At 36.8% G+C, this 24904-nt stretch overlaps 1 protein-coding gene across 11 annotated transcripts in view; it reads right to left on the reverse strand.

Moving 5' to 3' along the window:
• The window catches only part of BIRC6 (baculoviral IAP repeat containing 6), a 195149-nt gene that overhangs the window by 8657 nt on the left and 161588 nt on the right, over positions 1-24904 (reverse strand). For all 11 annotated transcript variants that reach the window (XM_030035311.2, XM_030035310.2, XM_041128485.1 and 8 more), the window contains 6 exons: positions 15043-15253; positions 6408-6553; positions 5441-5551; positions 4023-4240; positions 3158-3319; positions 1543-1620 (listed from right to left, as the gene is read on the reverse strand). In XM_030035311.2, coding sequence (XP_029891171.1) covers positions 1543-1620; positions 3158-3319; positions 4023-4240; positions 5441-5551; positions 6408-6553; positions 15043-15253 — 926 coding nt within the window. The remainder of the gene's footprint in view (positions 1-1542; positions 1621-3157; positions 3320-4022; positions 4241-5440; positions 5552-6407; positions 6554-15042; positions 15254-24904) is intronic.

Below are 24904 nucleotides of genomic sequence, written 5' to 3' on the forward strand. Positions count from 1 at the left end.
GCACGTGGCTGTGCACTGGGAAATGTGAACTAGCATCCCCCATTGGGCTGGGAAGAAAAATTAAACAAGTTTTTCTGTTTCTCAGGCAGGTGCTCCAGCTAGCTGCTGTTACATGGTATTGTGCACACCATCACATTGTCTCCCCTAGCTGCCATGCATTCAACCAGAAGAAGCCATGGCTATTTTGTGTTACACTTAAAAATCAAAATATGGATAAATGCATTAAAATATACAGAATGTGCCTCGCAAATCAGGTTCCAGCAAGAAAATGGCTACTTATGACACTAAAAAAGGCAGAATATTAATGCAAATGTGCTAAACCCAGGTAGAGTACTTTGGGTCCAAGGCTTCAGGTACCTAAGGTGTCTGGAAGTAGTTGGGTTTTGCTTTTTTAAATTTGGTATTTTAGATACATACGTATTTTTAAATAGCTATGGTAAAGAAATTTGACACTACGCAGCATTGTACTTTCTTGGCCTCAATAACCAGTTGTTACTTTGAATTATAATTGTAATGAATGAGAAACTCTAAACTGATCTTCCAGTTTCATTTGGGTTATAAAAGTTAATTTCTGAAGTATTTTGGGTGGTCTGACAATGGTTTAATCTCTGAGCCAAAAAACCCCATGTAGTGCTTAATTCTTTCCAAGCAATTTATTTAGTCCTACAGCTGTTTTCCATTTAATAGCTATAAAGTGTTTTTCTCCCAGTATAGGGGGGGACTTTTTCCAACAGCTTTTTTACTTTTTTCAAAATAAAACCCTAAAAAAGCTTTTAAATTTGAAACTCAAATGCTGCATGACATTTCTAACAATCAAATTTAACATTTTAATCTAAGAAAAAGGACTTCAGTGAAAATAAGACTTCTTAATACTTGCACCTTTCTACACTGATTTTATAGTTACAGTCCAAAATTTCAGTTCATCTCTTGATTAAGAAGTTGTATCTTGGGAGAGTTACACTATGTAAGGAACCACAATTTAGATCTCCAAATCCTACTTGACCCATGAAGGAAGAGGGAACATTAATATCTCTAGGGATAGAAATTCCACAATCTCTCTTGGACACTTGTCTTAGTGTTTGATCACCCTCATAGTGAAAACGTTTTTCCTAATATTTAATCAAAATTTCCCATGTCCCATCTTGTGTCAATTGGTACTTGTCCTAGTGCTCTGCAACTTTAAGAGGTGTCTAGCTCCATCTTCTGTGTATCTTCCAGTCTTTTTTTTTTTTTTTTTTTTTTTTTTTTTTTTTTAAAGTATGTGAAATCATCCAAGCAAAGTCCAGGCAGTGCAGGAATAAGCTGCACACATGAACAGCCACTCTTCAAGACAAGATCAATAGAAATATTGGTTGGAAAGAGCACTTTGAAGAACTTGTCTACTCTACAGTTTCTTTCCTAGTGTTCCAAGGACATTTTCTGGACTTTTGTCTTATTTATCCTTATTTGAGGAAGAAAATTCTGGTTTAAACGCACTAGAAAAAGAATCCTTAGGACCGACAGACCACTTACATCTACTGAAGAGAAAGAAGAAATGCTCACCTGCAAAAAACTTGATGTTTGGGGATTCCATTTCTCTTCTGGCCTCCCATGCCATGTGTTAAGTATGCTTAAACACACCTGAAAAGGTAACATTATTAATACCACAGACAAATATTATGATAAAATTGTTCTGCTTGGGCAGAACAGAATGTTAACATTACATTTAATTTTTTTTTTGACAAACTTTTGTATAACTGCATTCTAAAAGACAAATTTGTTTCCTGTGAAACTAACTTAAAATGAAAGCAGATAAAAATAATGTGGATAAAAAAGAACAGCATGTTAATAAATGAACAAGGCAAGATAGATTACTTTTCTTCAAGGAAAACGTATGGATTCTAGGGGCTCCAAAAATAAATGAATCATGAATAGTATCTGATTCTTTACTTTCCTCTTTAAATATTGTTCCAACATTTACTGTTGTGGTTTTTAGAGACAATAATTCTGCTTAAGGATGTGAAAGGTGGTTTCTGTCACACTGACTATCAAGGAATTGAAAATACTCCTTAACTTTTATGACTGATTTGGACTTTAGGGAAGCCTATGGAGTTCTTGAACCTTATCACGAAATGGAACAATCAACGATAGGGAACACAAAGAGACAAAATAAACAGAAGAAATTTAGAGGGAAGTATTTGCCAAGACTTAATGATAGGCAAAGAAAAAAGGAGATGATGTCTCCAGTATGAATTACATTCTCCATCCATGTTAAGAGAAAACCCCATGTCTAGTACTGGAAAGGAGTATTATAGCTTGTGAAAACAGGGAGCATGGGGAACCCATGAATGACAGTGGAATAAGGGAAAAACGTTAGCCTATGGATTAAATGTTTACACAAAAAAAAAGCTGAAGGGTGCCATAGTGCTACAGCCAAAGCTATTTTGTGGGTCTGTGCTTCAGTGGAGACATACACACAGCCATCTCTGTAGCTCTGTAGAGAACTTCACATGTGCTGATTTTTAATATAAATAGAAGTTGCATCTGCCTGATATGCACTTGACTTTCTCTCAGCTTTTTGGAGCCTTTAGAATGAGCCACAACATACCGAGAAGATATGGGAAGGAAGGGGGAAAGCTTGTTTGGTTTAACTTTTAATATTATTTCTAAAAGCTTTACTATTTTTTGAGAAAACTGTCATTAAGTCCATATTTTAGAGTTACATTTTCTTTTTTAAAGGATACTGAGGTTAAGGAAAGTCTATCTTCCCTCAAGAAAAAGCACTTTTGCATGGAAAAAGAGACAAGGCACTTGGCAATCACATTCAGCTGCAGCTGACATGAAGCATACTTTGCCCATGGAAAGGGTATTTCAGCTAGCCAATAGATTTCTGCCTGGTTAATTTAGCAAAGAAGGTGGAAAAGAATTCAAAATTACTTGCTTTTTGGTCCAATCCAGCTCATAAAGGCTTTAAAAAATCTCCAGGAGTATTCAGAAAGGAGATCATTCCCATCTGAAACTGTTAAATCACTCTTCATTTCAGTTTGAAGACCAGTTTTAACCAAATGGCTTCCTCCAGTATGTTAGGAGTGGCTGATCATTTGATTGCAAATGGAAAAAAAGTTTAATCCGTTTCACTTCCTTGTTACATCCATACACAAGAACAAAGTTGACCTACCTTACCATCATTGTAGAGGTTTGGATTAAATCTCACGCTGTGGCCTCCAGTTGTTTCCAGATTCACAAGGGGAGGGGAATTAGGATAGTCTTGTGGAAAATATACATCAAATTCAAAGCAACCATTTGCATAAGGGGTGTCTGCAGGACCAGTAATGAGAACCTACCATTGTAAAAAACAAGACGATAGTTTTCAAAAGAACCCTTATATTTGTCACACAGTTGAGATTTTTGTAAGTTTTATGAAGCATTTTATTTCCACATGCTACTTATCAGAAAATACCATTAGACATCATAATCATATGCAGGCTGTCAATCTGTTCATTTTGATACTCTGGGTAAGTAAAGCCCTCTGCTAACATTCATGTCTCCAGATTACAAATGGAAAACAAAACAGAAGGAGCTAAAACTCTACCCCCTATTGGATGCTATTAATAGAATTTTTCTTCAAACTTCAGGTCCAGAGATATTCAGTGTACTTCTCCATACCTACTGGTTTTAATCAACTTAAATGGTCATATGCAAAGATGCATATTGACCATAATGAGTAACAAAAATCAAACTTCTCCCTTCAAAATAGCTGAAGAACAATGAACCTTGTTCTGTGAAGACTCCTTGGCTAAAGGAGCACTCCTGGGTAGATGGACTCTCCCAAACCCCTGCCAAGTTACTGAGAAGTCAGGATCAGACTCTAAAATACTACTACTTAAATTGTAGTTTGGACAGCAATTAAAGTACACATGAAATACTTCTGGTTTTTTTTTTTTTTTTTTTTTTTTTTTTTTTTTTTTAATATTTAAGGCACCTTCTTAAACATTTATATGCCAAGCTGAAAAAGGGAAATAAAAATAACTTTGTTTCTTTACCTTCATAATGTCAAGCCGCTCCTCATCACAACGTACGAAAACACTGGATGAAGACGAGAGAGGCAGTGAGGTTGAAAGAGTCACAGCTTCTTGAGCAAGACGTCGGGCTCTGGCAGCACTGTTGGCGTCGCTTGCATTTTTTACCTGAGACATGTAGTGGTAATTTACTTTAAAAACCAATTTTCCGTCATCATCTTCAGAAACCATTTCAAATGTATCTAGAAGAGAAAAAGATTTTAATGCATCAGGAAAACAGTGAAATTAATAATGGATTAGTCTTGGATACAGATTCTGAGTATTAAAATCAGGAAAGTTTAATTTGCATTATACTAATGCAAAAAAATATGTATTTTGTGAGTTAACAGTGATCCCAGAAAACAAAGCATTAACAGTCCTGGGCTGAATTAATTTCTGCAGCAAATTTACAAGCTTTCACATGCAACTTGTTGAGTGTACACCATTTCTGATTTGGAGAGCTACCAGCTACTCCAGACCAGGAATATAATGATACTTATGACTACATAATAATGCTAATAAAGGAATCAGCATGAAGCAGACTGCCAGCAGTATTTACTTGTGTGGTGGCTGCAGTGTTATTAAAGAATCATAAAAAATTACAGTGAAGCTAGTTATCTTTAAACGCTTACTATGCAAAATCTGCAGCATGGCTGCCATGGTGAAAAGCTACCATACAAACTTCCCTACCTCCTATTCTTGGCATACACTCCACAAACATTTGTGAGGAAAATCCCTTACAAATACAACAGCAAAGAAATGTGATTGCAAACGCTGTCACTGCAACTGAAAAAATACTCATAGAACATGTTTTTGCAATAATTTTATAGCTCTTTTTGGATGAGATACTATTTGTTCTTTATGAATTTTTTTTGAACATGTTCCCTTTATGGCCAAAAAAAAGCGCTAATTCCCATCACATTTTCCACATGCAACATATTGCACTCCATGAAAGGACACAACGAAGTTTACTGCAGTTTCATTTTAAAAAACACATTTTGATCTGAATTCTATTCCATTTAAAAAATAAAAGCTACATTAACAAACATACATATACAGTCATATATGAGCTTTAAAAAAATCTACTAACATTCAATATAATTTGAGAACTGAAAGACTCATAAATCATTACGGGAATGAAAACATGAACACCATCATTGAATTCTTCTGGCCCCCTGAATTAATTGAGTGTATGCTTAAAACACTTATTAGTTCAAAGAGTATATTAGTTGGTAACCTGAAAATACAGACTTACGTAATTTTCCGTATGTGAAAAGTATTACTGGTTGCATATGTAAAAAAGTTGGTAACTCTAAAAAATAATTAGGGATTCTGTCCAACAGATTACATATTTCTTCAGTATCTGCTTTCTAAAACACAAATATTCACACTTTTCAACCTACCGAACTGGAGTTTTTTCATGACAGCCACATACTTTTCTTCAAGAGACCGTAAAACAGACAAAGGCTTGGGCCTCACAACAGCCTTTTTGGAGTATTCAGCCATCTTCTTTTCTGTTATATAAAATGTGATGATTATTTGTAGTTAACCATGTAATTTTGAGACAAGTACAGCAAGCATTTGGGGATTGTTTAACTTGAAATGACATTTTATGGTTACTTTGTTTGCAGAGAAGTCTCAAAACTGGGGTTCACTCACAATATACAAATCTGTTCTTCTCACTACCATATATTTCATTATCTGAACAGCTCAAAGTAAATTAAGGTCATAACCTCAGCTCAGAAATAATTCATGACTGCTGCTGCTATGAATACTCTTGTATTGTTTCTTCTATTTTTTTTTTTTTTTAAATTTAAAATAGGAAGTATGACATACGCTTATGTGGATGGACATGCACACGTGTATTCTTGGTGCACTCTCCAAAATCAGGAGCTGATTATACACGCCTCTAAAATCCACTCTCCTTATTAAACTACTTAATCTTTAGTTTTCTTTACTAGACAATGAGAGATGGTCCTTTGAACATCTACAGGTTCCATCCATGATTTATGATTTTTGTTCTGCATTCATCTAGTTAAGAGTTAATCTAATTCATAAGATTTAGTTTTAACAGCAAAGGCTTTACTATTAAAGATCATGTATGTTGTATTCTGCCGAGAAAAAAAAAAGTTGCTACATAATTGTGCTAAAAGTCGTGAGGTGTACTGTAACTTGCTTGAATTATTCTGTTTCCTGATCAAAACATTTAAGACTACCACAAGGTTCCAGCCACCTCTGAAAATATAGTCAGTGGTTGGGGGCAGTAGGGAAGTACTTTTTCTTGCTTTTAAGCTAATTTCTAAGTTAGCTGTTAACAAATGTATTAAAAATAAACACTATACAGTGTCTATAAAAGTATTTCTATTCTACCTTGGTTTGCTTGGCGCAAACTGGTGGTAGCAGCATAAACTATCTCCGCAGTCTTTTGGATGTCTGGTACCAAAAGTGTCAGTCCCTCTGGTTCTTGATCGGAAGTATCTGGTTTTACTCCTGCTTTAGCTTTGTCTTTTTTAGACCTGTTTTGGGCAAAGAAATAGGATGTAGTATGAGGGAATACTTTTCAACCAGTCATACAGTACTCAGCATATTTGTGAACAGGGAAAAATACCAAAGATTAAAGGATCAAGATTAAAATAAGTCTTCTGAAATGGAACGTCTCTATGTATCTCCAGGTTAATCACTGAATGTAGCAATGAACTGTGACAATACCAAACATACAGTCTTGATTTGACAAACAGAAGTACATCTGATACGAAGAGTAAAAATATGAGCACAAAGCCAGTGATACTAGTACGTGAGTTTCTGCTTCAACCATTTAGTACTTTTGATTGTTACACTGCATGCTGACCTTATCTTTGCACGTTTTCAAAAAGTGTTAGAAAAGCTTACAAAATCAATGTAACAAAGATCATGTTGTGAATGTGCATTTATTTCATCCACCCATGCAGATCCACATGCAAAATCAAGTCCGAAATAGGTAATAAAAATACTCTTTCCTACTACACAATACACTAGCAATTATTTAAAATACACTAATGCTAAAACAGTAGGAAACCTCTAGTAAAAATTCACAGCATGTCTATGAACTGCAACCCAGGCATCACAAGAAAGTGGGTCAAAAATGAAGTTTGTCTCTCTCTGCAGTTCTCTTCTGGGCTATAGAAGTTAAGACCTTTTATTTCAATAAACAGTTTAATGTAACGTAATTTTATAAATCTTACAAATATAGAAGGTGTCTATTATATTGGATGTTTACAATCAATGTATTGCAAATTGTCAATTTAAACACCTCAGATTTTTATGAAATAATTTGAAAATACAGTCTATATTAACACTGTTGTCTGATAGAAGCTTGTTGCCTAGTAATTTAAGATATATTTAAATATTTAGATTGTGACAACTCAGTCTTTACTAGCATGTGTATTCAACTGTTGAAATGAAGACATGGTATTTGATAACACTGTAACCTAAATGTGCATATTTAAAAGCTTCTGTGTTTTAAGAGCTAGCATAAATTTACATTGTTATCCTGCAAAACTTAGGAGATTTTAATGCTAACAGCCCCCAAATTGTTTTACTGCAGTTTCTGTAAATTTTTTTATTTTAACAGCACTTGTTCATTTTAAGACCCAAACAAGTTCAATAGCCAAGAAGCATGGGGTTTTTCTCTTTCCCACTACCATACCTAGAAGCAAACCAGAAAGCTATCTGCACAAGAAAAATTAGCAATTTAATGCTTTGATGTCCCAAACATATTTCAGCAACTACCACACACTATATCCTTTCTGTATTTTAATCTAAACTGAAATCATACATAAGGAGTGAGTCTCTAAACTATTCAGTAGAGGTGATTACAGTAATACTGAAAGTCTTTGTACTGTACCTAATCAAATGAGAATATCCCTAGAGTGCATTAATAACAAAATTCATTACTGCAGCATGGTACATTTTCCCTGTTCCAGATTTAATCCAAAAGAATGTCAGCCTGTTGTTGACTTCAAGCAATATTGAGCTTTCAGGTGCTCAAAGTTAAGAGGAAAGCATCAGAGCCAAACAGTGTCGTTCAGCATTTGCGGAACAATTTAAGACAAAGAAGCAGCATCTGCCTCTCCTGTTCATACTTTCAAAAATCCTCATTACTACCTTTTTCCTTATGGAAATCTAGGCCAATATTTTTTAAATAACCTATTAAACAGGTTCAGAAATATGTATTTAAGTCCACTAAACCTCAGGGATAACCTGTTTTAATATCACAGACATGCTAGCAGCCACCAGTCTCAAGAAAGGTGTACACATTTAGAACTGCTTGCTGCTGATGTAGAATGCTTAAGCTATTTACTACAAAACCCTTGGAGAAATTTTGGCTAAAACGAAATGTCAATGGGCTTATCCAAGAAAAAGATGCGTGAAAAGCAATAAAAATTGGTGGAGGTACTGAAACTGAAATTAATTCTTACAATTTTATTTTCTAGACAGTTGTCTTGTAGGTCTTTCATCTTCCACATGGTTTTACAATTTAGACTACTAGTTTTTTTCCTTCTACCTGGTCTTAGAATCAAAAAAATTCAAGTGTTGGCCTCATTAGACAAAACGCTTAACTACATGCTTAAAACCTCCTACAGATATACTAAGTTACTGACAGTCAACTGCCTAAGCAGACAAGGAATATGTATCTAGTTGAAGCAGTAGGAAAAGGAGACGTCTACTTCAAATGCAAATTCTCAGTACCAATAGTAAAATTTCCTCTCGTTCTCCCGGTTGTCCAGAACAGTTAACACTTCAGCACTTTTGAACTATCAAAAGAAAATGTATTTTCTTAATGTCTCCGTTATCATCAATATGACGATTCTGTCCACTATTACCATGAGCAAAATAGACAAAAAACCCCTCTCCTCAAAATACACTTTTTTAATCAAGTATTTGCAGAACCAGAACAGCTCTACCCTGTCACCTGTAGATATCTGGAGCTTGTGTGATCATCTACATTACCAAGTTGCCTAACTCCTGAGCCAGGCCATAACTGTGTGAAAGCAGTTTAAGAAGTAAAGTGCAAGAATGATTCTACCTCAGACACCCTCCCTGCCCCAGGTCTCATATTTGACCTTGATTCTGCCTAATCAGGGATTTCAGTCAGTTTCTTAGGGGAGTATAAGCTAGCTGGCATCACAAAAGCCCCAAATCAGACATACTGCCTTATCAACATTTAGTTTTCCCACACAAGTCATGCTTGTATATTCTAATGGTTAGGGTAAAGATAATTCCCCCCCCCCCCCTTTCAGGGAAAAACCCAACTGGTATTGCCGAAACTTACAAGACTTCTATTAACGATGACCTCCATTTTTTCTTCCCTCATTTTGTCTTCCTACCTTTATTTGATTCAAATCTTTTGCTGTAAGAATAGCAACTTCTTTTTGCTCCATAAATCTATTTCTTAGTGTAGTCTGAAACACGTGGTATTACTTTGTGTACACATGAAAAAGCAACCTGGTGACCATTCTACCATTTGTGAGCATGTATAACACGGGCAAACCAAATTATTACCATCCTCCCTTCTTGACGTCATCTCCACTTTTATATTGCTGCTGCGCTCCTGCCTGCCTGGATTCAGAGCCACAGTGAGCTCTCTCCAACGAGCCGCAGTGAGCTGTGTGTGGTACACAAGTGTTTTAGAGGGACAGAGTCCCAGCTCGAGAGAGGGAGTTGCTGGGAATTACAAGGCTCTCCCAAAAATACATGAATGAGGAGACGAAATACCAAAATTAAAGTGATAAAGCCAGTAAGATCCTTCTGCTCCTTCACTGCACTCTAGCAACCTGCATATAAATTTATGTATGCAGATAAACTAACAGTGTTATCAAACTCCTGAGCTCTAACTGTATGTTTTTCAATGGTATTCCAAAGAAACGTGAGAACCAACAATACTCATAAATAATAAACTATGGTCAAATATGTAACCATATGAATATTTTGCTGTACATTTTCTCTATTTTTAGAAAACCTTGAAATATCTGCATTATACTGTACATTTCTTTCCACCAGGATTCTGCTTGTGAAGTAAAATTTAGTGCAGTTCTTTAATACAGGCCAAATCTTTATCTAAATGTTACAATTTTCAGAGTGGAGGAGGAGCCAAATATTTAATTTAGACTTAGAAACTTCCTCATACAGTTTTTCAACCATTGAAGAAAAAAGCAGACAAAATCATGTCAACTCATATTTAAAGGGATGACAGTCACTAACATATTTGCTAGAAAAGACAACAGTATACATGCTAATAATTTAAGCCATTAATTTAGCTTGTGCTAGAAGATGACAGCCTTCTCTTCACGCTGTGCTAAATGAATAATGAATGATACACTCCCAAGGCAACTTTAATTTTTAAAGCCAATACTAATACTTACTCACCCATGCCTGATACTTAGAGGTAAATGTGATGATACGGAATGATACCTTTATCAAAGTATTCACAAAATAAAGCCAATGAACCATTCAGCCCCTGTGTAGTACAGGGACAGTGCTTATAGCAGAATTCTGCTCCGTTTTATACTGACGCTCACTGTCTTAGGATAAAACTGCCATAGGTTGGCAACTGTGGTATCGCTCAGCCCTCATGGTCCCCCACCTTCTGTAGGTTTCCACAGGGACCAAAGAGAAGCTCCTTCCTTCCAGTAATTCACAGATTCTTAAACCAATCTGCTGAAATCAGGCAAAACAAGCAAGGGACTGTGCCTTTGCAGATAAACACTGGTGAAAGCTAGTAACCTCCTCTGAGATGGCTCCATATATTCCTCCTTGGGGCTTCGAGCACTGTATTTACAGACACTAAGCTGAAGCATTCCAAAACAGCAAAGCCTGCGTGAATGCTCCCTGCAGCCAACCATCAGCTCTGAGCATAAGCTTGAGAGTACAGCAAAAGAAACTGACAGTTGTTTTGTCTTTTAAAGAAAAATAAATTAAAACAAATTAGGCCTCAATTCTTGGGACCCAATTCTAAAGAAAAACTTTTGTTTGCAAAATGTACCATTTCACATAGAAGTTCTCCAAAAAATGAAGACAATGAAAAGCTGTAGCAGGGAAAATGCCTCAGGCCTACCTGGTTGTATTCTAGCATCCCCATGCAACAGAAAAACATCCAGGTCATAACAACAATTTGGGGCCTGATACAATCAGACAACCTTGGAACTGTGCAGGATTAACCCTTAGTAGCAGTGTGACAAGTGACAGAAGCGTGAAGATGACAGAATTCAGATCTCAAGCAGTTATCATGGGGGTGGCTGGGGTGACGTGGAAAGGGAAAGCATAGTTGGGAATTTAAACATAGGCTTGCTATACTCCACATTACACCAAATTTTGCCAAATTAACAATTTGCCATGAAGCTCTCCTAGCAGATGGTGGTTCAGATGAGCCTGCTTTGCTGCAGAGAACTGCTGTCGTGTAGCAGAGGGCTCAGCCATCACAGCAAACAAATGTCTCAAACCCCACCCTAGTGGCAACCCATTAGACAAGGCTGACCACACTCTAAATTAGTGATGGCTTTTGACTCCCTTGCACTCCAACAGTCATGAGAAATCATCTCATACCTAAATGTCTTCTCCATCATCCAGAAATTTCCCAGTTTTCTAACAGAGTATTATGGCCTCTGAAAGTAAATGAAATCAAATGCTAACTGGAGTCCAAAACCAAAACTGTTCCCCTTAAATTCTGGATCCAAGTGGACACTCTCGCTCCAACATGGAGATGACATTTGGTAGACATGCAAGTGGAACAGCTGTTCAGATAAAGGAAAGTTTTGTCTTTGAAAGTAGATCCCACAATTATGTTGTTGTTCTGGCATTTGACCTGAAAGGGGCAGCAGATTGTCCCATTTAAGAAATTCATGCCAACACTTGCTTATATTGCTGGCACACCTTCAACTAATATGCTGAGAATTAAAACTTTCCACCCCAGTGATTCCAGGCTGTTCAGGCTGTTGGTGTTTTCATCCTTGTCTATATACTCCTTTAAAGACAAACAGTATTATGCTTAAACCAACCAGTGAAAGGCAAGATCTCTTTTTGTGCTGATATATCAAAGTAATATAAGAAAATTGTACAGATAATGTAACTGAACAAACGATGGAATTTTTATCAAATTCATCAATTATTAAAATAGCACTGATTGTGCTTATAGAATTCTTCTTTGTTTTCAGATCCTAAGCTGACACTGAAGAACTATTCATACCATATTTTATTTTACCAAATTAAAAAGAGCTTATGAGTAGTAGTCACATGCCATTCTCACAAAGAAGCTTTTTAGACTTCAACTTGGGGAAGTGACATGAGGAGATACAGGTTTACATGCACATTAAATCTGAGGCTAACAGTTAACCAGATTAGCAAAAAAAATTGATTGTAGTGGAGAATTTTATACATACATCTATACTGGAAATGGATTACACAGAAGCCAAATATATTTTATTTTCTATTTTAAGAAGATTACATATACTATGTTCTACATAATATTGCCAGCAAGCACAAGCTAGACACTTTTAGATGGGTATCCAACATAAAGAACTGTTATTTGTCCTTCCTAATTCTGTTTCTTTTGCACTAAGTCAGCAACACCCCCCCCCCCCGTACATTTCATGCTTGATACACAAGACTAGCAATCTCAATCAAGAAGGATTAGAAAAACTCATGGGTAAAGTCCAGTCCATCAGGAGTTACTAGAAGGAGTTCCCAATAATGGGATTCTGCTCAGAAAATCTCTTGGGTATTGGCTGGTAAATATTCTCAGTTTATAGTGGGAGGAAGAACATTCTATATACACCTTTTCCTGACATTATATTTACCTTCTTTTCATGATGTTTCAGCGTATGCTTAGGGACAGTACTAAATTTTGCAGGGAAGGACAGGTATTATTTCCTAACAAGCCATCTTTAAATTGGAAACAAGTAAACAGAATCAAGAAAAAATTAATTGCTGGAAGCAGAAAATTATTAAAAGAAAGAAAGGAAAATCTGTGTTGCGGCATTTGCCTTTCCAACTCCCTCAGTCAGGGCAGAAAAAGATGATTCAGCCATTAAAAACCCCCAAATCCTTGGTTCTGGAAACTAGAATGGTTGAAGACATACAGAAACAGAGATCGAAAGTTGGTTGTGAAATCTGTTCCAGCTACAGCACCTCCCAGAGGCAGGAGGTATTGGGAGGCATGCTGGGGCTCCTCCTGCATGGGCTAGTCTGGTGACTGTCCCTTCAAACAGCAACCACGTGCAGCACCGACCTAATGGGTCAAATGACTAAAACCCATTCCCTCTCAGACTTGTACCCTGCCCTGTGAGCCATAACAAAAGAGCAACGTTTTACAGAAGGTGACGGTCAGACCTCAGTGATAGCAGCATTTCTGAAGACAAGAAGCCATGGTTTTGCAGTGTGAGAATTGATGATAAAAGCAACCTTAAAGTAACACTGCTTGAATCACTCAGAAGTGCTCTGAGAAGATGATTTGACCTTTGGAACAGTCAGAAATGGCAGAAGAAACATCAGGAAGGTAGAGGTAAGTAGTTTTGACTGTTAAAATAATACAGAGCTGCATTGTATTTATCCAGAACACGCAGTTCTTCTTTGTCAAAGGAGAATATTTAGAGGGAAAATTGATTTAGCAGTATAGGTATTGGTTGTTACTGAGTAGAACAGGAAAGAGACTGATAGTCTCCATTTTATTCTGCTCCAACATCTATGGCCGAGCCAGCTGGGGGGATAATAGGACAATACTACCAGGTTTGAAGCAAAACTGTCTTGTAACTGCGGAACACACCAAAGTCATCAAGGAATAAAACCAGCTAACAATTAGCCTGAGCCTGGAAGAGAATCTGTATTTATTATTAGCTTTATAACCATTTTACAAAGGGAGTTACCTAAAGGCTGGTCTGTGGTTACTGAAAGAAACTGTCACTCATGGTTTGTCCGTATGTGTTTCCTTAAAAAGTCACCTGAACTCTGGAAGGTGTGCAGAACCAGCTCATACAGCATTATACTGCAAGGCTTACACAGCCCCATGGCATCACAGCTGAGATAGGATATTCAGATGCTTTTCCATTTGTTTGCTAATTGCTCTGCTGGACTGCAAGTGTTTGACAAGAACTGTCAAACACAGAGTTTCTCAGAGGAGGCTGGAAGACCCCAAAATCTGGCATGGATGGCTCCAGGGCATTCACTTGTAATTTCACATCATCTTCAGCATACCAGCTCACCTCTGACACCTGCTCTAAAGAACAAGCTAGCTGTCATAAAATCACCAACATATAGAAACATGCTTTTCATAGGTAGCACCAACAGATGCCACTAGCCAAAAATTTTCAACCATCTCTATATAGTTAGGGTTCTCACCACAAATAATAACTCCCAAATCTTTTGCCTCCTGAAACTTATTCTTCCTGACAGAAGCCAAAGGCTTCTGTCCTAACCAGTTAGCCTCCAAAGGAGCTGGTCCTTACCCAATGAGTAAAGCAGCACAGAAACATATAGAAGACATTTGGGACATTTCTTGTAAAAACTAGCATTTGGTTTGGCCCTTCCCGATCCCATTCTTTACAGAATGGGCTTCTTCAACAGCTCCCAAGGAATGCTCCTGCCTTCAGACTGACAGCAGGAAATGCACAGTCCTGCAAAATAAAGATTCACCTCTTTGAAGAGGGAAAGAAATTTAAGAAAGATTTGAAGCTCCTAGATTCTTGAGCAGCAACCCTCTTTCTGATCAGTGGGCAGTTACCGATGAAATGACAAGAGTATGCAACCTACCAGCTTCGTGTCATACAAAAAAAAAATTCCTTGTAAATAGTACAGTAAAACAGAATATATACATATAAACATAAATCTAGATCAAACAGATGGTATGTTCTTACTCTGGACTGCAGCACCCATTCAGATAAATACACAGAACTGAATCTTCTTTCACTTCTGTATTCATAATACGCAAGTACAAAATACAGTTTAAATGAAGGTTAGGGATGATAAAATTGATTACCTCAGTCGGTTGGTATAAGTATCTACACAGGTCTTCATTTTAGCCAACAAAGTCCCAACAGAAGCCTGTGACTCCAACTGTTCTTCCTCCTCTTCACTGCTTTCTCCTGACAGAGGAAGCAGTAATGGTACCATCGATGTGCAGGATGCAATAGCACGGAGTAATTCTAGCAGAGCTCGGTAAAGGGGAACGTGTCGGGCCATATCCAAAACTAATAGAGAAAAACAGTTTACAAAAATTACTAAAATTGAAGACCCTTCCATTCTTAGTACAGATGTTTAAAATAGAAAAGCTAATTTTCATAATTATTAAAATATTAATGACATTTAATGACAAAATACAGTATTTTGTAATAGCCATTTATAATTTGTGTTTTAATGGACTTGTCCAGAGAAAATTGAATAAGATACCTGGAAAACAAAGGTTAGCAAAAGACACAAGACAACAAAAGTGCTAACAAGGTATGGAACAGGATTACCACATGCTGTGTTCATTTCTAGTAGCTTAATATAAAATCCAGGCTCAAGTTGTATGCCGACAGTAATCGAAAACAAGTATCTACAGAGGAAAAATTGTAACCTGTGGTGTAGCAGGGTAGCATTTGCTGATTCTAATAGTGTAAGCATTAATAAAGACAGACTTTTCATATCGCCTACTTTATTTATAGTTATCTTCTCCGTTGGGAAAATTTGTCTGCATTATTGCAAGAATATTTATGGTCATGAAATAAATGAAGTTATATCTACCAAGAAGTCTAGCTTTGATTCTTTTCATGGAGAAAGTATAATTTTAAAAACCATTATGCATTCTTCAGAGCATGTGAAGGCTCTGAAGAAGACGCAAATTTTATCTGTATACATATGAACCACAAACCAGTAAAGATGAATAAGAATATATATTAGGTAGCCAAACTTCATTGCCTTAGTACAGCTCAGTGTGATATATATGTATTATAGAAGTAACTGTGGGCAGAATATAGATATCGGCTCCTCTGACTAGGAAAGACAGGCAGAGACTCACAATTCTAATGGATTCTCTAGCACCACATTGTTTATTTTTCTTTTCCACTTGCTTGGACAAATATGTAATGGATGTCATTTCAACTGACTTTGTATCATTAATAGAAATCCTGAAAACATAGCAATACACAGATACTTTAACACAGCTGCTTCCTCTGTCCCTAGGACATGCTGTTTTTAACCTAACTGCAGAAAAAAATTGCTCTAGTTCAAAGTATTTACAAATGACTGACTTTATGATAAAATAAATTTATGCTTTTTCCAGAAAAAAAACCCCAACAAACAAAAAACCCCTGACAACTCGCATTAGGACAGAACAAAGCATAGAACTCTCTAATGTTTCATTTAGCACATCTCACCCTCCAAGCTAAAGCAGATCACAAAGTTTCATCTTGTGTCACCAAACCCTTAGCTCTAAATACAGCGCAATGGGACAGTATAAATAGCCAAGCAAAATTCAACAAGCTGGTTTATCCAGGTTTAAAGCTGGATTTATCTCTACCAAGAGTTCTTTGATCAACAGCTTGCTATTGGTATTTTGAAACTATTACAATGGCATAAACTCTTAACTGTGTGAAGTTCTGTTGTGTTGAACAGGAGGAAAATTTACTGAAACAAAGCATTAATCTGTCGGGCCTGGTATTATGGCTCTAAAAATATCCTGTGTCAAAATATTCCATCTATTTAATGTAAACTCCATTGAATTTTAACATTGGCATTGAGAAAACCAGTTTCAATTATCTGTCATTTCTTACCTTTTATATATATTTTTTATATATACCTTCATTCCTTATGTTTAATCTCTAGTCTCTAGTGAACAATGATTGCCCACAGAAAAATGCCCACAATGTGTAAAATGGCCTTAAAATAAACACAAATAGGTCTGATGTGTGAATTAAAAAAAAAGGAGGGAGGGGGGTGGGGGTGAAGGCAGGGCAAAAGAAAGGGTGAAAGGGAGACCATAAAACCCCATAGTGTAGCCCTCACCAGAAATGACCTCCCACCTGTAGTGCTAAAGATCAAGCAGCTCCTCAATAGTTGTTTATTATTAAGATAGTGAGTGAAGGAGAGATACAACCTCTTAGATAACATCAGCATTTCACTTCTGGAAAGCTTTTATTTATTTATTTTAACAATGAAATTTTCATGAGGCCAGAATATATAATTTCAAATCCTTCAATGCTTGCTTGGGCTCTCCTTTGCTAAATGGATAGTTAAATTCAAAATTACTGTCATGAGGGAAACTGAACTGACATAACTTTAAAATGGGAATGTTTTCCAGAAAGATAGGAGACAATTTCTGGTTTTAGCAAATTTGACTCACTTGCACCGCTTTGCAATTGTTCCCATGTGAAACAAATGAAATGCATTCACTTGGTTTCGACTTAAACAATCTTTTAGGGAACAACTAACAATTTCTTTTACCTTAATGCTAGACTCTTCTAAACTTAATTTCTTGATACCATTATGTGTCTTACCCTATTTTTGTCTAAGGCCTTTACTATACTTACCAACAATTATGACCCATGCAAGTGTGTTTGTCCAAAATGCCAGAATTCCCCTCATCCCCAATCTAAATCCTAAAAATGTTTACCAAGATGGGATATCTGGATAAGTATCAGAAAAACTTGCCATAAAGAACTCAAAATTGGAAAATTACTGTTTATTACCTTTATTTGGCAGTTCATCTACTCCTTGTGCCTGCTCTGCTTTCAACTGAAAGAGAATGCCAAACTGACTACTGTATGTTTTCTGCAGATACAGCTCTGCTTTCTGAAATAGGTTAAGACGACTTGAGCATTTTTTTAATCTCTATATTTACTTGTAATTAGATGTTCCAAATTGGAAAATGCTCAGTTTTTAAGGCACTATGTTTAAGCCACTAGGACTACAAGACACTCCTTTGTAAAATACCCCTCTGGCCCAGACCTACTGTTTGCGAACCTGTCCATCTCCTCCTGGCGTGGCCGGCTGTATCTACAGATGTCCTAACAGCACCTTACTGGACTGACAGAGGCTTAGCAAGTCCAGCAGCATTCAAACTAGAACCTCAGTGCTCAGGCTGTACCACTCAGACTCCATCATCGTCTTTACTGATTTTAGTGTTTGCAGCATATTTAGTTAGTTGGGATTTATGACAGATGTCTTCCCTTTAGATATCATTATGTATATGTTTGGGGAGAGTATTTCAGAAATATAAATGATACAGCTTTGTAAAACAAAATATTTAGATCCTGTAACTAAGTCCTTTAAAGGAACTGAATTAAAATACTAAAAACATGAATAAAAATATAAAATATAAATCTGCAAATTAACAAATCCTATTTCCATCAAACAGAAGGAATAGAACCTTTGGACTATCATCCTCACATACAGGTATCTTACCAACTAAGATGTCAGCAATTTGGATTTTAAGCAAATATAAACTTCAGTGAAGAGCAAGTGTTAAAAGTAATCCACTGTTTTCTTCAAAGTATGCTATTCCTTGAGAACATACCCAACTTTTTTTTGCCTGACTGAATGGGGCAATGGAGGTGGAACATAACAATTTACTCAAATAAGGTAGCTTCTTGTGTAGGAAAAACTCCAACACATCACAAAATAGAAACAAATACTTTTGCTTACAGCAGACCTATAATTGGAATAGCATTAGCACATCGTAAATACGTCAGAACTTTTTTATATGGTTACTTCAGTTGTTTTTAGTGCCGCCTTATACATTTGATTTATATGGGCATGCACGTAAGCACACCAAACTGCAAATACACCACATGCCTAAGAAAATGAAAATGGGAGATTAAAATTCTTGGCTTTGTAAAAATGACAGATGAATATATTATCCAGGATTCTCTGTTATCCCAAAGTAAAAAATGTTATTAAATAATGACAAATATCTTTTCCAAAAAGCTTAGTTTGGTGCGTCTCTCAGACTCCTGCACTAAGTGTGCCTGGACTGTCCTGGCCGTCAGGCACACACAAACTGCGCGGTCTTTCACATCTGTCCATTTTTGTGCTGTTGGTGCTCCCTGATTCTGCAGGCAGTGAATTGCTGAGGAAGGTCCAACTCCCAGTACCAGGGACCAGTTCAGAAGCTCCCCCTTGTTGACTCTCAAACAGAACTGCTGCCTGAGAGAGCCTATCTGAACTTTTCCTAGGTTTCCTGAGCATTTCTTCAGATGACTACTATATGCCACATACTTATATCAGAAAAGAGGTAAAGGTTAAATTATTTTATTAGTAGACTCAGAGCAGGGGTTTGCCCTCAGTTTTTATCCTGCTTCCTTGTCTGCCTTAAACAGGGCCGGCAGGACAGGGCCGCCTGGCGACAACAGTGTTGCCTTAGAGAAGGCTCCAAAACCAGTGCCTGGAATGTGGCTTTTGCACCGCCTGACCCAGTCTGCTTCCCCTGCAAGCTTCCCATGTGCTTCTCAACTTGCATTCAGTAAATACACATCAAAGTCTCACCTTTTGGCTATACCAGTGGTTAACGAGTTCAAACAGTGGAGCATGAAGCAGAGCACGAGCTAAAAACTGCTGCTGAACCTGGAGTATGAGCAACCAAGCTGCAGACCTGCAAAATGTCCCCTCATCGGTGGCCGGGAGGCAGCTAGGACAGCCCAGGGTGAGGGAGCAGGGCCAGGAGGTGACAGAGAGCAGCAGGGCAACACCACCACAGGGTGGGCGGCAAGATGACAGCAGTGCTCTTTAAGGTTGGAATCCCAGTGCTACCACAGACAGCTGATTTAAGATTTAAAGGATAACAGCAGCATCTTTATTACCACCTTTGTTTTATTAATTGCAGGAATTAAGTTCTAGAAGGATGGGTGGATCTGTCCAAAAAACAGGCCAATGTCTTATTGTCCTTGATAATTAGCAAGGAAGTTCACTGTAGCCTTTCTGGACAATAGGCACCATGCATATATACTCACAATTCACATCAAGAAAGCATCTCGGGTCTAAATTTATCTGTTGCATTTATGAAAAGTAGAAATCTCAGCAAGGTCACTGCCATTTACTAAAATAGGTAGGGATGGCAAACATCTGGAAAACATCTCATGGTTTAGCGGGATAGTCTTATCCCTCCTTCCCATTCCTTTGGGTAATAAAGGTCAAGTTTTACTGGAATCACTACAATTCAGTTAGCCTCTTGCCACAATATTCGCAATTTAGAAAGGTACTGAAGGCTAAATAGGTAAAAAATAGACATTTCATAAAACCAGATCTCCCTTATATGCTAATAATAAGCAGTCTGATTTGGGGTGATGGTGAAGGGAGCTATTTTAAGATGTCTTGACTTTCAGAAACTGCTGAGCATCCCATCTTTTGAAAACTGCAGTCTTTCACAAATGCCTGAAGATCATGAGATATTAAGGCACTGATCACATTTTTGCAAACTTCTAGATACAGCCTACTTATTCCTGGGAAACAACTGATTAACATTCAAAGATTGTGTGTGTGATTTCAAAAAATTTCAACTGCTTTCCACGCATCTATTTATTCATCACCAGTACAGATCTATTTCTTACAAAGACCTAAGACTACCCATATGCAATTACAACCTTAATTTAATGAAAAGGCATATGAGGGCAGGTAGTTTCACAGGATCAAGGTATCAACTTAAATTGCATATATATCTGTAACAAGATAATGGCCCAACTGAGTCTAATATTCCTTTGCTTTCTTTTAATATTATACAATATTCAAACAAAGAATAGCCAGGCCTAACAGCCCATTAAATGGATAGTACTGAACAGCAATAAATTTTTTTTGCAATTCGTTTAACATCCTCAGTACAACTTAACTGGCTATGAATAAGATTATAAAACTTATTTCCATTGCAAAGGATATTTAAAACATATCACAAAGAATATGAACATTTATTTTAAAATAAAGGAAACTATTAATATAGCATATCCATTACATCCAAAAGTCTTCACACTTTACAGCAGATTAAAGAAACAAATAGAGAAGAATAATTTGTAAGAAAATGATAAAAAGGTCTGCTTTACTTGCATCTAACGTGAAGGCCTTCCCACCGTGATTCTCACTGTGACCAAATTACCCCAAAGGAGCCTACAAACTTGATGTAAAATAAAACAGAACAGACACTTGAGGAAAAAAACCAAACACATTTACCAGTTTTAAATATATCACATTGCCAGATGCATACCCTCCTTGCTTCTGTGCTACAAGAAAAGCTGTGTGTGTGTATATATATATATATATATATATATGTATGCTCTCAATCTATCTTCTGTACATCATTTCTCATTTACTAGACTCGCATCATTTAAGGACTTCTGGTGTTTCAGTTATTTTAGAGGCCCACAAAAGTATGACTATTTTTTCTCATGTGCAATTTCTTTTTACTTCTGACCAATATACACGACTGACTTTCTGCCTTTGCTGAAGGAAAGAAGGGTGTGCTGGCAGCCACAGCAGAAGGTACCACTGGGAACTCTTTCCAAATTACAGCCCTTTTATTTGTTTTCTCAGAGAGCTGCCACTGCAAACACGAGAGGGATGGTCATGAATGGACAATTAAAAGGAAATAACTGAAAAGAAAAAGGCATTCTGGAGAGAATGCATATCTAAGAACAGAAAACACAAATTTAAACAAAAAAATTCTTGCAAATGGCTACAAGTGTGGCTTACATTTAACAGATCAGAAGAGGGGAAAAAACCAAGTTAAAACTTGAAATGAACAAGTAAACCTCTATAATCAAAGATGAACCTGATTTCTGATTTTATAATTATGCCTTCATCTCCCATTCCAAGAGGCCTCCTTCTTGCATGGGGTAGAGGTTGCAGTGACCCAAGAGACGCCTTCAAGTCTCATTTCTTATTTTGTTTTGGATCTATTTTTCTCCCATTTCAGTGAGACTTTATATCTTCTTGGAAAGATGCATGATTGTGTTTTGTTAAATATTAGTCCAGAAGTAGCCACCTAATCCTGCCTCTGTTAAGTAATGTGAAAGAAAACCACTGACAGTTATGTAGAGCAGCTATATTATAAAACTATTCATATCATGCACAAATGCTCAAAATTTACTACAGTGTATCCAAACCTCCCCTGCAAAAAAACAAGAAAATACCTTTGTATTCCAAGACTCCTATTTTTTCTTTTATAGTATTAAAGCTTAAAGGACTAAGGTCTCAACAATTTAAGATGCTAAAAGTAAAATAAGACATTCTCATTACCATGCTACTTACTAAAAAGCTTAAGTCCAGTGCTAAGATCATGACTGCAGTACCACACACACCTGCCACTACATTTTTCTTTTTTATTTTACCTTTTTTTACCTCTGAATAATTTAAAAATAGATCTTAAAGTTCTGTCAATTTTACACCATTTCTAAAATACGCTTAGTAATTACTGAGGACATATTTTCGATGCCTCAGTATACTATTCACAAACCTAAAACCCATAGCCATGATTAAAGACTTCAGGATCTCATTATCATATTAAAGACTCTCAGTAGCTACAAACACCACTGTTCAAAAAAGTCACACAAAGGAAACACTCATTTTGTATTTTTAATTAAAACCTTCAGACAGAGTCTTGTGGCCACAGATATTGCCAAGCATGAGTGAGAGACACTGTCTTTCCAATAGGGCCACACGTCCTTTTGCTAAGTATTTTAAAACCAGAGCCATTCCTCAGCCCCCCTTTACTGCATCTTTGCAAACATATGATCTATGAATGCAGTCCACGCTGCAGGCAATAGTGTCAGTTCCAAATACGTCATGCTCCGCTGCCTCTTGATTTTCTGTTTCAGAATCAACCCAGGGCAAGCCTCTTTTATAATAGGCCTAATTAACACCCTGTGTTCTGCTCCATTTTGATAGAAAAAAAAGATTGCCTACAGAGTATTTCAAAATCAGATCTCTTTAAGAAAACATTAGCCTTCGGGTAAAAATAAAACAAAAGCTTTCTAAATATTGTCATCTTGTAATAATTTAATTAGCTTGACATTTTCTTCACTTTTCTTTATAGGAATAACACAAGCATTTTCACATTACTATTTTGAGTATCAGAAAATGGCATCAGAAAAGACTAGTCCCCTTGCATAACGAAGCAGGAGAAGGAAGGGTTAAGCCCCCTTACAGGTTATGAGTTACAAATCCTGTGTCAGAGCAGTAAAACAATGCAAGAAGGGTGGGCCTCTGAATTCAAGGCATGCAGTATCAGGCTCCAAGTTGATTATTATTATTATTGTTCAGATACAGCCTTATAATTTTGCTTTTCTGATGCCAGCACTGAGGCATTAGCAGTCAAAAAAAAAAAAAAAAAATCAGATCAAATGTTAGAAAAGATGAAGAGAAGTTAGAAATTACTTAATGGTACTGCATTCAATCATTTGTACTTCATGCTTCCAACACCATGTGCATTTTTCCCCTTTCTCAGAGGGACAAGACAGAACTGGAAAAGGGATGAGAGAAAGACGACTAAACAACCCAAGGTATGGAATGAGCTGCTGTACTATCTAAAATGAAATAAACTAAGACTTTGCAGCCTCAGTGACTAATGAAGTGTATCATAAAGGTTTTTTTTAAATTATGAGGGGTAAAAAAGGTGAATAGAGTTGGACTGATCAATATATGCAGAGGAATAGGCGCAGCATTAGAAGAAATAGCGCCACTTGTAAAAGAACATACACTGCACAACACCTCGCTGTTAAACTTTGGAAAAGCTTAGCACTAAATGCTGGGGCAGTAAATATTGTTACAGGTTCAAAAGTAATTGGGTAAATTCATGTAAGAACAGGCCATCAAGGGCTGATAAATGAGGAGACACCACCCTTGGCCACATACTAGCAATACCAAGGCAGCATCTGTATGTCAGCCCCATCGCTATATTCTCCCATAGGCATCTGTTATTGTCCACTATTGGTGATAAAGTAACAGGCTAACAACCTTGGTCTGTCTTGGCATTGCTAGTCTTATACGAGTCTTCTAGGAAACCTGGAAAAAAAAAAATAACATTTTAACTGCAATATAAAAGGAAAACTGTGTTCAATTATAGAAGCAAAATGCATTGCTCAAGTTAGTTGGTCAGTCATCTGGAGTTAGTGTAGTAATGTGGCTCTAGGGAGCAGACCATTGCTCTTAACTATTTCTGGGTTGCTTATTTTGAAAGAATATTTGGTTTTGGTGAAGTTAAGTATTTTCAGGAAAGTTTTGTTTACAAGTGAAGTCAAACAACACTTAAAAACCTGTCACAAATGTACCCATGAATCCAGAAAAAACCTTTGCCAGAAAAAGCACGAGGCGTTACTTCATTAGGCTGGTGTGTACAGTTGAGTAAACAGACACAATTTCCTGTATTTCGAAAGGATAGGAAAAAGAAACCCGAATGATATAAAAGACATAAAAAACAAACTGAGCTTTTAAAGCATAAGTGACTACTAAAACTATGCGTGGTCCTCAGTTTTGGAGATATTACTATGTCTGTGCCACACTCTAGTCCCTAATAATGGAATCCATTACAGAGATCACTCTCTGCCATTAAATAGTGCTCCAAATAATCTTAAAAAGGTAGTCAGGTAATGAAGGGATGCTTCTTGGGGGCTACAGAGCCATCTAACATGGGGGGTGAGCAATACATCATCAGGCAAGAATAATTAATGAAGACTAAAAATGCAAAATTCTATATTCATTAGGTTTGTTTGAAAAAATGGCCCAGTAGGCATCAGTGTAGAAAGTATGAGAACAGAGTACTGCAGAGGAAGTCCGTACTGCCACAGGATCCAACCCCACTGCAACTTTTAAGAATCTCTCCTTTGAAAGATTGCTGGTTTTACCCAACATCAGTTCTTTAAAACAACAAAATATGAAGAAAC

The sequence above is a fragment of the Aquila chrysaetos genome, chromosome 13 (genome assembly GCF_900496995.4).
Source record: "Aquila chrysaetos chrysaetos chromosome 13, bAquChr1.4, whole genome shotgun sequence".
Classification (NCBI taxonomy): domain Eukaryota; kingdom Metazoa; phylum Chordata; class Aves; order Accipitriformes; family Accipitridae; genus Aquila; species Aquila chrysaetos.